The sequence below is a fragment of the Hippopotamus amphibius genome, chromosome 2 (genome assembly GCF_030028045.1).
Source record: "Hippopotamus amphibius kiboko isolate mHipAmp2 chromosome 2, mHipAmp2.hap2, whole genome shotgun sequence".
Taxonomy (NCBI): Eukaryota; Metazoa; Chordata; class Mammalia; order Artiodactyla; family Hippopotamidae; genus Hippopotamus; species Hippopotamus amphibius.
In genome coordinates, this window is record NC_080187.1 from 10,527,144 (window position 1) to 10,543,059 (window position 15,916).

Sequence of the window (15,916 nt, forward strand, 5' to 3'; positions counted from 1 at the left end):
TTTTGAGGGGCGCCAGCAGGTGTGTGGGATGCAGGACACAGCCAGAAGAACCTGCCCGCAGGTGTCTGGCGCCCGAGATGCAGTTTCTACTTTCGACCGCACGGTGGCGCTTAGATCACCCTGGCCGTGCTAGCAGTGTCTAAAGCACCTCCGCCGCCACCTGCAGTCTCAACCAAACTCTAGGTGGCGGGATGTGACGGCCCGAGCGTCCAATCAACCGCCAGGCTTTCGGCCACACTACGGTTCTAGCCAATGGGAGCCGAGCAGAGGCGCGGAGGAGGCGGGCCCCGCGGCAAGCTTTGCAGAGGCGCGAGGCCCTCCGCCCGCCTCTCCGCTTGCTCCAGCCTCCGCCGCTTCAGCTTCCCGAGCGAGCCCTGCGGCCGCCGGAGCAGCTCCCGCGGCGGAGCAGGAGCCGGATGGTCAGAGGAGCCCGGCAGCCCCAGCAGCCGCGGAGTCGCCTGGCCCCCAGGTGGGGCGGGGGCTGGATGGACGTCGGGGTTGGGGATGGGGCGCGGGAGCGGGCCCAGGGCAGCAGCTTGGGGCCGCGAAGCATTCGGGGCACCGAGACTGGAGGGGCGGGGGGTGCGGGCTGCGGGGAATTCGGGGGGCGCCTGGGGGCGGCGGGGCGGGCTGGGCGGCGGTCGCATCCTCCAGGCCGGGTGAGAGGGGTGTGTGAGGGAAGGGGCGCCGAGGGGTGCGACTGCGGGCGCTGGGCCGGGAGGGGCAGGGCGCGCGCGCCCTGTGGAGGGGCCGTGGAATGCGGGGGGCGCGGGGTCGGGAGGGGCGGGGATCGGAGGGGCAGTGCACGGGTCTGGAGGGGGTGGGCATGGGCAAGGGGAAGCCCGAGGGGCTTGCCGGGGTGATGAGGCAGACAATGAGTAGGTGGTGGTGGGTGATTTGGGGGAGCTAGGCTGTGACGAATAGGAGCTGAGGATGGAGTGAGGGGCCAGGAGGCAGAGCAGGGTTTGGGTTAAGCAGGCATTGGGGGAACGGTGAGTCCCAGGATCGCTTGGTCTTGGTAAATAGGGGAAACAGAGCATAAGGCATTTGTAAGGTCAGGTATGGGCTTAGCGAGCCTGTAGTTCTGGAGGGTGGTGCATTGAGTTCTTGACTTGGCACCGTAGGGCCCGCGGATGTGTTCTTGGATGTTACTTTTAGTTACCATCTTATCTTTTTGGTCTGTAGACTGACTGGCACAGTGGAGAAACCACCTCGAAAACGGAAAAGCAGGTAAGGCAAAATGCCTTCCTAATTTTGCTTCGTGTTTTTCCGTTTGCTTGGCTGCACCTATGCTGTACCGCATAATTACAGTGTCAGTAGATGAAGTTTTTTATTTAGCTTCTTTCTTAATGAATGTAACTATCTGCAAGCTTTCTCTTCTGAGTACTTGAAAGTACTACCTGTACCTTTTTTTTTTTATGGTATCTAAGATTATATGGGAAAGAGATGTGGATAACTGAGAAGTCCTAGTTTTTTATGTTAGCCGTAATTTCAATTTATGCAGTAACTCTGTTTAAAAAGCTAATGTCTATTGAACATCTACTGTGTGTCAGGTACGATGTGCAAGTGCTTATCTGTATTATCTTCTGTAATCCTTGAAGCACCCCAAGGAAGTGTGTCCAGTTATCACTATTTTACACAAGAGAGAACTGAGGCACAAGAGAAGTCGAGCATTTATCCAAAATCACACATCTAATAAATGATAGAACCAGGATTTGAATCCCGGCAGTGCGACTCCAGAGCTGAAGCTCTAAACCATTATACTATAATGCCTGTAATAAATATACAGTTGAAAATCGGTTTTCTTACTGCTTTTTCTTTTCTTCATTGTACGCAGAGTCTGATAAACAGTTGAACTGCAGGAAAATAGAAACAAAGGGCTTAGGTAGTCCGCAGCAAGTGCATTATTCCTTGAGTCATGAAGAGTATCCATTCCACAAGCATTTATGAGCACATTCCATGTGTCAGGTACTACATAGCAATTCTGTGTAGTCATTTGAAGATTCCTTTTTCACAGGCATTGGCCTGGAGAAGGTAAGTTAGAGTAGTGAGGATGTGACCAGTAGGACCACTGTAATAGTTAATACTTGCTAAGTTATTGACGTTAATACACAGAAAACCTTAACTAGTAGGTAGATATGATATGTTGATGGTGGAAGGTGCCAACAGCCAAAGTTCCTTTGTCACTCTTTAGGCCTGTAGTGGCCTACCATATTGGCCATTTTTCATTAGAAAAATTTGATCTGTATGTAGATTTCATAATTTAGAGATAAAAAGCAGATTCACATCTCAAGTTGTTCCAGATATAAACATTTTCTAGTAATTATCAGTTTTAAAATTTAAATTGCAATGAATAATATTTATTAAAAATTCAGTTCCTCAGTCACGTGAGCCACATCTTAAGTGTTTGACAGCTACCACTTCTGCCTATCTTTCCAGCCGCAGTTGAGTACTGTGGCCATGGAAATTCTCAACAATGGATCTAACTAAATGTCTAGTATTAAACGGCTTAACTTTCTGGTGAACCCTTCACAATGCACTAATTGCTCTGTGTAACTTTGTGTTCTGTTTGCCATTCCCAGAACTTGTGTTTGGGTTTTTGCACATGATTTCTCTTTCTCTCTGGAATACTTTCTCCTCTTTCCTTGGCAAGCTCCCCTCCTTTAAGACCTCCCTCAAACATCACATCTTCCATGCGGACTTTCTACCGTCTCCTTCATCTTCCTCTTCTCTGCTTTATTTGTTCCTGTGATAGCCTGTAGATACACCTAGGTGTAATGGTTTGAGTTGAATTTGAGTCCTAGCTCTGTCAAATACAAGTTATGAGATCATAAGCAAGTTAATAAACCTCTCTGAGCCTCACCTTCTTCATCTGTGTAATGGAAATAATAATAGTTCAACCCTTCTAGGGTTGTAAAGTGCTTAGTATAGTGCCTGGCTCATAGAAAGTATACAATAAACTTTAGGTTAAAAAAGCACCTATTAAATACCTTTTATTTCCACTTCTTTTCAAAATATATACAGTACAGAGGATTAAAAATAAAGATATTAAGGCAAAGAAGACATGAGAGAAGAATAATAAAATTAAATCAGTGGTGAAGTTAGTATATAGACTAGAAAGTATTGCACAGTTACTAAAGGTAGGTTCCACATTTGGCTTCCTAGAACAAAAGCTAAGAAGAAAATAAAGCTCAACTTCCAGATTCGTGTTGTCTGTAAAATCAAACACATGTTCAAGAGAGGCACACTTTTTTTGACATTTAGAGAAAATTTTCTCTCGTTGGCTTTCATTATGGGGACACTGGTTTTGTTGGGGGGGGGGAACCACCCAATGATGAACATAGTAGAGAGTTTTTTAAGATTGCTTCTTATAATGCTTCTCAATCCAGGTTTAGGTGATGCCAGTGAACATTCTCCAAGAGCCAGAGCAGCTGGGTTTAGGTATGCTGCTCACCGATGGTTTGGCTTGGTTCAGGGCTTAGGAGGGCTGAGTAAGCTGCAAGGTCTCTACTTATCCTCAGCACCTAGAATGGTGCCTGGCACTTAGAGAACGTTTGATTGAATTATTGAGCGAATGAGTCCTTGAATAATTTGTTCCATGAATATTATTTCTTGTAGCCAAGTATTGGTAAGCATCAGGCAGCAATGAGTTTAAGTTTATGTCCTCAGTCAGGAGTCTTGAGGGCACACATTCTGTGTCTCTGAGGCCAGAGCCTGATCGAGTCAGCATTTTGACCTGTGTGGACAGCCAGCACATATCTCTAAAGAGATCCTGTGGGCAAGACCAAGATTTTCCTCAGAAAACAGTTCTGGGATTGCTCTAAAAATAGAAGTAATGGCCAAACAAGCTCTAAAGATGGGTTATAGAGAGAGGATATAATGGTTGTAGCCAGAAATTATTTATAGCTGTTTTTATGAGTTGTATACTATGGCCATAAAATTCTCAGTATCAAATTATATAACATCTCAAGAGGAATTAATTGCTGAATGTAGTATTCCTTTGAGTTGCCCTGATGTGTAGAGTTGTTGACTGTTATGCTGTATATCGTATTCCATTTTAGAAAACAGTTGCCAAAAGTGTGATTTTTATTTTAGGATCGTTGCTGTTGTCATTCTTTTTGATGGACATTAGTTAGTGGCTGAGTTATCTTTTGAGAACATTTCTAGTGGATCAAACCAGAAGACAGTTTAAGAAAAACTAAGATAATTTGAGATAAGCACCTCATACCCCACTGTTACCAGTTCTTTGTGTCTCTGCCCACTCCCCACCCCCGAAAACATTTGTTTCCTTTTCTTAGTTCTTCTTTTCACCTCTAATACTGAGGGGCTGCTCAGTAAAAACATGGTGAACTAACAAATGAATTAGTGGTAGGAGGAAGTTAGTGTGGGATGGGGTGTTGGTGGTCTGAAATAATGTGATACTATTTAATGCCCCTGAAAAACTACTAGACTGAAAGGAGTTATAAGATTAGGAAATTTTATCTCTGCGTGGTTTTGGAAAAATTCCGAAGGCTTCAATATGTCTGTTAATAAAGTTTGGGTTATGAGTTAGAGAATCCTTTAAGATCCTATTAGGAACAAGACGCATTTGGTTGGATAGGATTCATGTTGATTAAAGCTTTATTGTATGATTTGGGTGTGTGTGTGTGTGTGTGTATGTAAAAATAAAGCAAAGGGATCTAGACTTTTTGGTGGTATATGTGATTTGTTTGAATTACATTTGAATTTGAAAAACCTTCAAATGCTTCCTAGTTCCGGGTACTAGGGATATAGACATGAATGAGATATGGCCCCTGATAGGGAGAAGCTTGCATATTAGTGGGGAAGACAGACACACAAAAATGAGATGGTGTAATTGACTTTGTATATGTACGAAGAGTTTATAGTAATTCTTCGTACTGGTAAGTGAGGGCAGTTTCTACAGACATTTCATCTAGGCTGTGAAGGTTTGGAAGGTTAATTTTGGCAGTAGAGTAGAGCCAGGTTGTAGACTGACTAATGGTGAGATGCATTCAGGACCAGTGTCAGGTGTGGGAAGAAAGATGTTTTTAAATGCTTGGGCTGTGATGTTGGTTTAGAAATTATGCAATAGTTCTCCACAAGGGATGATTTTCCCTCCCAGGGGGCATTTGGCAATGTCCGGAGACGTTTTTGGTTGTTTATAACTCAGGGCATCTAGTGGATAGAGTCCAGGAATGCTCCTAAACACCTACAGCATACAGGACAGCCTCCCAGCTGATGAATTATCCAGCTCAAATTGTCAGTGATGCTGAGGCTGAGAAATCCTGAATTTGAGTTTGAATCCTAGCTCTTCCTAATGCTAGCTTTGGACTCTTGGACAAAGTATTTAACCTCTGAACCTGTTTGGTGTTTTGCCAAATGCGGGTAATGATAGTACTCACCTTGTAGAATTATTACTCTCCTCTAATAGCATGTAAACTGCACAAGTACAGAGAGTTTTGTCTGTTTTCCTTACTGTTCTATTCCCAGCACTTAGAACACTGCCTTACATATAATAGGTATTCAGTCGCTCTTTGTTGGATGATTCAATGAATGGCTTATTGAGAGGATTCATTGAAATAATGAATGTAAAATACATGATAATATTTCCTGACAACATTAAGAACTCAATAAATGATAGCTGTAACTATCCTTAGTTTAAATATTTTTATTTTGCCTTTCCTTCCAGTGTTTTTGTTTTTTTAAATATATTTATTTATTTATTTATTGGCTGCATTGGGTCTTTGTTGCTGAGTGCAGTCTTTCTCTAGTTGCAGCACATGGGCTCAATAGTTGTTGCACAAGGGCTTAGTTGTTCTGCGGCATGTGGTATCTTCCTGGCGCAGGGATCAAACTCATGTCCCCTGCACTGGCAGGCAGATTCTTTTTTAAATTTTTTTAATGATTCTTTTTCAGGGTTTTTTTTTTTTTAATTTTTAATTTTTAATTTTTTATAATAAACTGCATATATTTGGAGTGTACAATTTGGTATCCCAATCTCCCAATTCATTCCCCCCACCAACCCTCCCCGCTTTCCCCACTTGGTGTCCATAGGTTTGTTCTCTACATCTGGGTCTTTGCAAACCGGTTGATTTGTACTATTTTTCTATAGTCCATATATATGTGTTAATATACGATATTTGTTTTTCTCTTTCTGACTCACTTCACCCTGTATGACAGTCTCTAGGTCCATCCATGTCTCTACAAATGTCCGTTTCACTGCTTTTTACAGCTGAGTAATATTCCATTGTATATATGTACCACATCTTCTTTATCCATTCATCTGTTGATGGACATTTCGGTTGCTTCCATGTCCTGGCTATTGTAAATAGTGCTGGCAGGCAGATTCTTAACCACTGCGCCACCTATGACAGAATTCACCAAGTTTAAGCGTACAATTTGAGGAGTTTTGATAAATGTATATAGTTGTGTAACCACCCACTGCAATTGTAATATAGAACACTGTCATCCTGTGGCCCCCCCCCATTTGCTCGTGTTTCCTTGCAGTCATGGTTCTGGCAACCACTGGTCTTTTTTTCCTGTCGCTGTAATTTTGTCTCTTCTAGAATTTCATGTAAGTGAATCATTCAGTATATAGTCTTTGGTGTCTCGCTTCTTCCTCTTGGCATAATGCTTTTGAGATTCATCCATGTTATTGATTGTAACTGTAGTTAATTTCTTCTTATTGCTGAGGAGCATTTCATTGTATGATTTTACCATAATTTGTTTATCATTCACCAGTTGATGGACATTTGGCTTGTTTCTAGTTTTTGGCTAGTATGAATACAACTGTTATGAACGTTTGAGTTAAGCCTTTGTGCAAACATATGTTTTCACTTCTCTTGATTAAATGCCTAGGAGTGGACTTGCTGGGTCTTATGGTAAGTGTGCGTTTAGCTTTTTAAGAAATTGCCAAGCTGTCTTCCAAAGTGGCTATACTATTTTGTATTCCCACTAGCACAATGTATGGGATTCCATTCGCTCCACATCCTTGTCAATACTTGGTATTCTTTTTCTTTTTAACAGTTATATTAAAGTATGTAATTGGCAGACCATAAGCTGCACATATTTAAAGTGTACAGTTTGATAAATTTTGACACATACGTACCGCTTTGAAACCAGCACCATTGTTTGCCATTTAAGGGGTGTGAAGTGATATCATTATGTTTTTTTTGTGGCTGGTCTTCGTTGGTGCACGCGGGCTTTTTCTGGAGGTGAGCGGGGGCTACTCTTTGTTGCGGTGCGTGGGCTTCTCATTGCAGTGGCTTCTCTTGTTGCAGAGCACAGGCTCTAGGTGCTTGGGCTTTAGTAGTTGCAGCAGGTGGGCCCCGTAGTTGTGGCTTTCAGGTTCTAGAGCGCAGGCCCAGTAGTTGTGGCACACGGGCTTAGTTGCTTCATGGCATGTGGGATCTTCCTGGACCAGGGATTGAATCTGTGTCCCCTGCATTGGCAGGTGGATGCTTAACCACTGTGCCACCAGGGAAGTCCTCATTATATTTTTTATACGGCATTCCTGTAACTGCTTTTGTGATTTCCTGTTCAAATCTTTTGCCCATTTTTTGTCAGTTGTTTGTCTTCTTATATAGTTGTAAGAATCCTTTATATATTCTGAAAATTCTTTATCAGGTATATGTTTTGCAGATTTTTTTCCCCCAGTCTGTGGCTTTTCCTTTTCTTTACAGTATCTTGAGGAGCTTTTAGCTTGAATAATAGGTTGGATGGTAACACATTTAATTGAGACAACAGATCCACGTTTGGAAGAGTAAAAGTATGAGTTTATTTTAGCTATATGGATTGTAAAGTGCTTCAGTCTACTGTCTTTAACCAGGCAGATGAAAACATGGGTCTAGAGCTGAGGGGAGAGATTGGGGCTTGAGATACAGATTTAGAAGTCAACAGCAGATCCTTAGTGACCAAGTCATGGAAAGGAATGAGATAACCCAGAGAGACCCCGCTGAGTGAAATGTGCAGATGGCAAAAGAACATTACAGTACATGGTGTGGAAATAGACCAGACAGCTCCGTCTTTTGGATGTTCTCTCTTTGCGGTACTATCTGTCCATTGCGGTCTTTCTGTAAGTAGTCATCAGACAAGGAGTGTTTATCTCTGGGAGACAGATCTCTGTACAAAGAGGACAATCTTTGGTGAGAAACAGATTCTGGACATAGTTACTGGAAAACTAAGGGAATGTCTTCTAAACTACATTGAAACACGGAAATGTTACAGAGTGCTAGTGTTTACCTCAGCAGTATCCCTACAGAAAGGCGGTGGTTTTGGTAAAGCCATTTCTTGTAGCAGGTGTGGGGCGAAAACGTAGGGCAAAATGCCAGACTTTAATTCTGTGAAAGCAGACTCTGGGAGGGCCTAAGAGAGGATGGTTAAAGTATTTGGCGTTTTCGTGGTAATATTTTATTCAAGAATTAAACATAGACTAGCTCGGGCAGTGGTTTTCAAGGTTGCTGACAGTAATTCAAGGGCTCCAGCGTTTGGCACGCCAGGAGTAGTCGGAAGGTTAAGCAGGCTAGCTCTCCTCCAAGGCTCTAGATCTACTTTTCTGTATGTCTGTATTTTTTTTTTTTTATAAATTTATTTATTTATTTATTTATTTTATTGGCTGTGTTGGGTCTTTTTTGCTGTGTGTGGGCTTTCTTTTTAGTTGTGGTGAGTGGGGGCTACTCTTCATTGTGGTTCACGGGCTCCTCATTGCCGTGGCTTCTCTTGTTGTGGAGCACGGGCTCTAGGCGTGTGGGCTTCAGTAGTTGCAGCACGTGGGCTCAATAGTTGTGGCTCACAGGCTCTAAAGCGCAGGCTCAGTAGTTGTGGCGCATGGGCTTAGTTGCTCCGCGGCATGTGGGATCTTGCTGGAGCAGGGATCGAACCCGTGTCCCTTGAATTGGCAGGCGGATTCTCAACCACTGCGCCACCTAGGAAGCCCTGTCTGTATATTTTTAATATGGAAAATTTCAAATAGAGGTAAACTTAAGATACTACAGTGAACCTGAACTGTTCATCACCTAGCTTGAGCAATTGTCAGCTGAATCCCATTTCATCTGTATACCCATCTACTCCACCTGAAGCGTATTCTATACATATTATTCATCTGTGAATATTTTAGTATATATTGTTAAAAGATAAGGACTCTTAAGGCATATAACTGCAATTCCATTAACAATAACTTAAAACTTAGCACTATTTCCTTGACATCACTAGATATCTCGTCAGTATTAAGATATCCACAGTTGACTAATCATATAAAAAAAAATCTGTTCAAATCAGGATCCAGATAAGGTTCAGAATCTGCAGTTTGTTGATTAGATTTTACTTTTTAAAAAAAAAATCTACAGTTTTCCCACTCTCTCTTTTTCCCTATGCTGTTTATTTGTTAAAGAAAGCATGCGTGTTAAGTTTCCCACAATCTGAATTTTTAGTTTTCTAAAAGATTGAGGTATAATTTGTATTGATATGATTTATAATAATGAAGGTTACCTATTTTAGTGTACAGTTTTGTGAATTTTGACAAATGCACACAGTTGCGTAACCACCACAACAATCATCATATAGAACATTTTCATCACTCCCCCAGATTGCCTTCTGTCCTCACTAACCAATTGGCAACCACTGACCAGTTTTTCCACAGCCTGAATTTTGTAGACTCTGTCCCCATGGTATCGTGTTTTTTTTTTTGGTACACGGGCTTAGTTGCTCCATGGCATGTGGGATCTTCCTGGAGCTGGGATCGAACCCGTGACCTCTGCATTGGCAGGTGGATTCTTAACCACTGCGCCACCTAGGAAGCCCCCATGGTATCGTTTAACATGTTTCTTTATTCCCTGTGTGTCTCTAGTTCTAGAGGCCTGATGAGATTCAGGTTGGTTTTGTTTTGTTTTGTTTTGTTTTGAAAGAATACTTTATAGGTGTGGTGTGTAGTTCCATCGGGGCCTCTTTTTTTTTTTTTTCTGTTAGGAACTCATAGTGATCAGTGTCTGTAATTTCATTTGAGGTTACAGATGGTGACATTCTGAATCTTTCGTTCCTTCTTTATTACTAGCTGGAGTGCTTTTATAAGGAGAAGTTCCTTTGTTGACATAAATTTTTTTAAATTAAATTTTTATTTATTTTTGTAATTAACATATAGTCAGATTGACAGTTGCATGACATTTGAACACATGTGTAGATTCCTGTAACCACTGCTGCAGGAAGAGAATAGAATAGTTCCGTCACCCCCAAAACTTGCTTTTGGTGCCCTATTACAGTCACACCCTCCTTGCACCCCCAGCTCCCTGGCAACTGATCTGTTCTTCATTGATGGTTTAATTTGCATTAGGTACAGTTTGTAAAAGGAAAAGCAGGATAAATGCCTGTGCCCCTACTCCTTTCTTTTTTTATATCAGATTTCAATATGAATTGGTTTCCTAGCATGCTCCAAAGGTGACTGGCTTTCTTTCTTTTATTAATAATAATATTATCAACTCATGGATTTAAACGTATGCAATGAATTTCAATCCATTATGATTATTTTTCTTGTTGATGTTCATATTGACCAGTGGAAGCCTCTTTTAAATTGGCTCTTGGGTCCTTCTGACACAACTCCTGTAGACTTTGGTAGCTTCCGGGTTGGACAAGGTATTCCAGACCCATCTTGTATGTTTTTTGCTTAGAATCAGCCATTCTCCAAGGAGATTTATTTCTTCTAGCATCTCACTGCTTCTATCTGTTTTATATCCTGAGAGTCTGTTTGAAAGAAAGAATTGTGTAATGTAGAAGTAGTTTTGAAAGCAGCAAATCCAGAAGAATGGATTATATACTATGTTCTTTCATAGTCTACCAAAAATGTATTTTTTCATTTAGGTTTTTGACAAAAGTTGAATAGCACACAAATGGGACTTATATCTTAGGTTAAGATCCTGAAGTATAGGTAATCTGCAGTGCTGGTTATGGTTGGATCTATTGAGAGACCAAGTAAGTGACCTGTGAATCATGCGGTATAATTGATTTTTCTTCTTTATGGAAATTGTGGGTCATTAACCTAAATGGATGGCTTTCTCACAAAGCTAAGATTTTTTTTTTTTTTTTGGCCACATCGTGTGGCGTGTGGAACTTCCCTGACCAGGGATCGAACCCATGCGCCCTGCAGAAGAAGGGTGGAGTCTTAACCACTGGATCACCTGGGAAGTTCAAGGCCGAGATTTTTGCAGGGAGGGTAGCGAACCCAGGCAGCTACACATGAATATAAAACTAATTGCTTTATATTCTATACATTAGGAGATACACATGGATATATAACTAATTGCTTAATATTCTATACATTAGGAGAGTATAGCCTGGAAAAATCAGGGAGTAATATATCGGTGATGGAAAAATCTTAATATTTTGATGGAGCAACTTGTTTGGAACTTTTTTGGAAACCACCAAGATTAGTGAATTGTAAAAGATATCCATACCATATAGTCAGTATGAATCTTATTTCACAAAATCAGATAACCATGGAACGTTACTGTATATATTATTTATTTTAAATGAAGTTAAATCCAGCCTTGGGACACCCCCCTCCCCCAATTCTATCAAACTGATGAAAAATTCAATCTCAGGAATTAAGAATGGGCATCCACTCCTCCTTAGGGTTGTACAAGAATCTGAGAGGCTTGTGGGGAACCAGGAGAAGGGTGGAAGGTTAGTTTTCAGTCCGCTGTGGCTGTGCCTGGTAAGCATGTTGTCTAAGAGGATGTGAGTCCTTGGTGTTTGGTGGCTCTAATGGTTGTGGCTGACTTGAGGCACAAGAATCTTTGCCAGATATGGGGATTCTGGTGTAGAAGTTTCAGCTTTCCCAGGTACAATACACACCCATTTCCAGAAAGACTTGTCCCTTGTCATTTCTCTAGAACACTGCTAAGAGGTGGAGTTGCAGGGCCCCTGTTTTTGTGAGTCCCAAAGCTCTCCTTCCCCTTCCCAGTTAAATTACCCCCTTTTTTCTTCTTGCTTCTACCTTTCTTCCCTCAAAGGCACTATCTTTCCACCCTTCCCTCAGCGTAATCTCCTCAAGGAGTTCACATTTTCAGAAAACAAACGCAAACCTCCCTTGAGGCGAGGACTGTTTTCTTGAGGATTGGGGAGTACAGTGCAAATAAAACATCCATTGATGTCTTAATCACTTATCCAGCTACTTTTTTTTCTTTTTTTCCTCAATAATTCTTTTAGTCCCTGTGGTGGTTTTAAAGAACTGTGTACAAATTCTTTCTTTTTTAACTGAGTTAAAAAAAATTTATTTATTTGGCTGTGCCGGGTCTTAACTGCGGCATACAGGATCGAACCTGGGGCCCCCTGCATTGGGAGCGTGAGTTTTAACCACTGGACCGCCAGAGAAGTCCCTATGTACAGATTCTTTGATTTTCCTTTCTTCAAAAGATGGAGCTTAATTCTCCCCTGGAGTGTGGGGTGGACTCAGTGACTGGCCTCTAGGGAATAGAATACAGAAATGACGAGATGTCATTTCCCAGGTCAGGTTATAGGGAGTCTTCGTCTCCTGTCTTGGGTGTTCTCTCTCTCTGCTCACTCCATCTGGAGGAGGCTAGCTGCCACGATGTGAGGCACCCTGCATAGAGGGGAGCCAGTTGCCATGTTGTGCAGACGCTCAGGCAGCATATGGGGAGGGCCACATGTTAAGGAAGGCCTGCCAGCAACCACATGAGTGAGCTTGGAAGGGGATCCTACGTTAGTTGAGCCTTGAGATGACTATAGCCCTCGCCAACGGCTTAACTTATTATCCTGGCTTCACAAGGGGTGAGTTATGTGAGTCTGTGATTTCTTTATTTAGAGAGGCTCCTTTCTTCCAGGACTGGCTCCATTGTACCCAGAGGGCTCAATGTCTGGCTGAGTTTTTCACCTCCTGGATAGGTCTCTGATGTGTGTGTGTGTGTGTGTGTGTGTGTGTGTGTGTGTGTGTGTATTTTGGAAGCAGCTATCTTTTGATTAGAGGTATTGAAGGACAGTTTACTTTCAGGCAGTGACGTGTCCCTGTGCTAATAACTGAATCTTCAGCCGTTTGCGTGCGTCATCTTCAGAGTCTTTGCTCTCTCCTTGGTCTTTTGTCCCACAGATTGGGGTGTAGTCCTCTGCTCATGTTCACTCTTATTAAGGGAAGAGCCAAAAGGTCGTTGGCCAGTGAAGGGGTCAGTTTTCCTCTGCCTGGTATCTGTCACCAGGTTTTGAGCTCTTTTTCAACCCCTTCTTGTTGTCTGGGAAGAATAGGTGAATCAGAGTCAAATAAGCTGTGATGATGGGTAATTTTATGTGTCAACTTGACTTGGGCACGGGTTGCCCAGATATTTGGTCAAACGTTATTCCTGGCATGTCAGTGTGTCTCTGGATGAGATTAACATTTGAATCTGTAGTCTTGAGTAAAGCAGACTGCCCTCCCCACTGTGGGTGGGCCTCATCCAATCAGTTGATGAGCTGAAACAAAAAGGCCGAGTAAGAAGGAACTCCTTCTTTGTGACTGTGTGAGTTGGGACCTCAGTCTCTTCCTGCCTTTGGATGCGAGCTGAGCCTTGCTCTTCTTGGATCTCGAGCTTGCTGGCTCCCAGACTGGAATTTAAACCGTCAGCCTTCTCTTTCTCAGGCCTTTAGGCTCAGACTGGAACCATACCATCGGCCCTCCTGGGTCTCCAGCTTGTCGACTGCAGGTCTTGGGACTTGTCAGTCTCCATAATTGTGTGAGCCAATTCCTTATTATCTATCTATGTATACACCCCCCCCCCCCCACACACACACCCACATCTTGTTGTTTCTGTTTCTCAGGAGAACCCTGGCTGACACATAAGCCTAGTCTTTTTTGTGGCCTTTGTTTCATTCCTGGCTTTCCATAGTGCTCCTAAAGCTGTCACAGCTTCTGCAGTATTAGCTGTGGGTTCTCTTTGTGAATGCAGTCTGCCGTGAAATGGCCATCTTCACCACAACCTAAGCAGGCGAGGTGCTTGTGTTTTCATAAATTTGGCAGCTGTTTGGAAACATTTCACTCTGAGGCAAGGCACCATTCTTTAGACTCTTGTTTTGCAGTTGGGTTTCTTTCTGTCAGGCTCTCTCCATATACTCCATGGGCCTTGAAAGCATATGTGCCTGTTGGCAATATCCTGGGTGTTCTTCCTGGGTGGGGAGCCCATGTTGAAAGTGCTCACACATGGTTTCCCAAAAGCCTGCAAAGTGGCTGTCAGAGCTCTTAAACTGTTGTGATCATTTCCAAACTATAGAGTTATCACGTGTAGATTTTTAGAGAACAGTTGCCAAAAATAAAGATTTTAAATTTAGAATTGTTGCCATTAGCCTGTCTTTCTAATAGGTAAGCAAGCCATTTACCTATTGAGGTAACTCCTGGCTGGTGACAATAAAATGTCATCAACAAGTAAGAAGATTCTTAACTTTTTTATACAATAGAAACATGCATCTGTATTGTCCCAAACCAGTTTTAAATCTTTAAGATGTAAGTTAAAAAGAAGGGGAATGCTTTTAATAATTTATAAGAGAATTATAGAATTTGTGTTGAAAGAGATTAGTTATTGAGTCCAACCATAAGCACAGCAGGAGAAATCCTGCCATAACTACCTCAAAAGAAAGTCCATAAAAATTCCTGTCTCAGCCTCTTCAAATATGGTTTACTTTGTGTTTACCAATACCTGACATGTTTTCAGTGTTTCCTAAGAACTTCACCTAAATCGAATGTCTCATGTACATGCTATTGTGTATAAATGCCCTTGTAACAAAAGTCCAGTAGAATTTAGTAGAGGTATTAGTGACTTCATGATACTTCCGTCATTACTGATTTTTGGAATAACCAGGTAATAAAATCACAACTTGCATATGGATAGCCACAGAAGTTTTACTCTTAAAAAACAGGTTCTTGGGCTTCCTAGGTGGCGCAGTGGTTAAGAATCCGCCTGCCAGTGCAGAGGTCACGGGTTCGATCCCAGCTCCAGGAAGATCCCACATGCCACAGAGCAACTAAGCCCGTGTGCCAAAAAAAAAAAAAACAGGTTCTTATACTTGAAAATGTTGGAAACCAGTGAATTAGATATCTTTGGAGCTACTTCTAGCTCTAGTGTGTGGAGAAAGGACTGTGGCTTAAGGATGGAGTGTTAGTATAAGAATGTGTTTAAAGAGCGTATAGTATAGCATGCTGATGAAATCCCCAGGCCTCTGGCTAGTTTCTAGCCACCCCTTTTCTTTTTCCTTTTTTTTTTTTTCTTGTGCGCCTCAGGGGTTTGGTTCATCCCCCCCCCCCCCCCCCCCCCCCGCCGCCTTGTCTATTATGTAATCTGTTGTTCTCTCTGCCCATAAACCTTCTTGAAAGGGTTTGAAACAGGATGCAGGTGCCTCAGCTTTTCACTTACCCTGTTAACTCTGAACGTATTTGATGCACTTTCATTTTTAAGGATTTTTGCTGCCAGTGACAATAGGGAATGAAATGAATGAATAAAAATTTTTGCATTTTAGGGTTTTATTGAGCTTTGCTAAAATTAAGAGGTTTCCCTAATCTTCACTGTAAGGTACATGAGAAAAGCTCAACTTTCTGGTGGTTGCTAGAATTAAAGCAGTAGACTAAGTGATGTGAAAGTTTCTTCCAACTCAAATATGTTTAATTTTTAGTGAGAGACTGCACAGTTTCCTTATTTTATCATCTTTTTTATTCTGGGAAGTACCTACCCATCCTTTATTCTCTTTATCATTTGGCCCTGAAGATAATTACTTGTAGGTCACTGAATTCATTTCATCACAGAGGAGGAGAAGCTCAAGGTTATTTTCAGTCTCTTTACCCATTGCTTTTTGCAAGAAAAGTCTACTTAATAAAAACCAATAAACACCAACAAAAAGTTAACTTCAGTATATTCTGAACATAACCATTCCATTGGTGTGGTAGATTATGTTT

The 15,916-nt window shown here is 42.0% G+C and overlaps 1 protein-coding gene across 3 annotated transcripts in view; it reads left to right on the forward strand.

Annotated features, from left to right (window-relative positions):
* Positions 1-323: 323 nt before the first annotated feature.
* Positions 324-15,916, forward strand: part of SCAI (suppressor of cancer cell invasion) — a 130,725-nt gene continuing 115,132 nt past the window's right edge. For all 3 annotated transcript variants that reach the window (XR_009051533.1, XM_057724314.1, XM_057724315.1), the window contains exons 1-2: positions 324-469; positions 1,186-1,230. Coding sequence is in view for 2 of the 3 variants with exons in the window: in XM_057724314.1 (XP_057580297.1) it covers positions 417-469; positions 1,186-1,230 (98 nt within the window). In the remaining variant the exon portion in view is untranslated. The remainder of the gene's footprint in view (positions 470-1,185; positions 1,231-15,916) is intronic.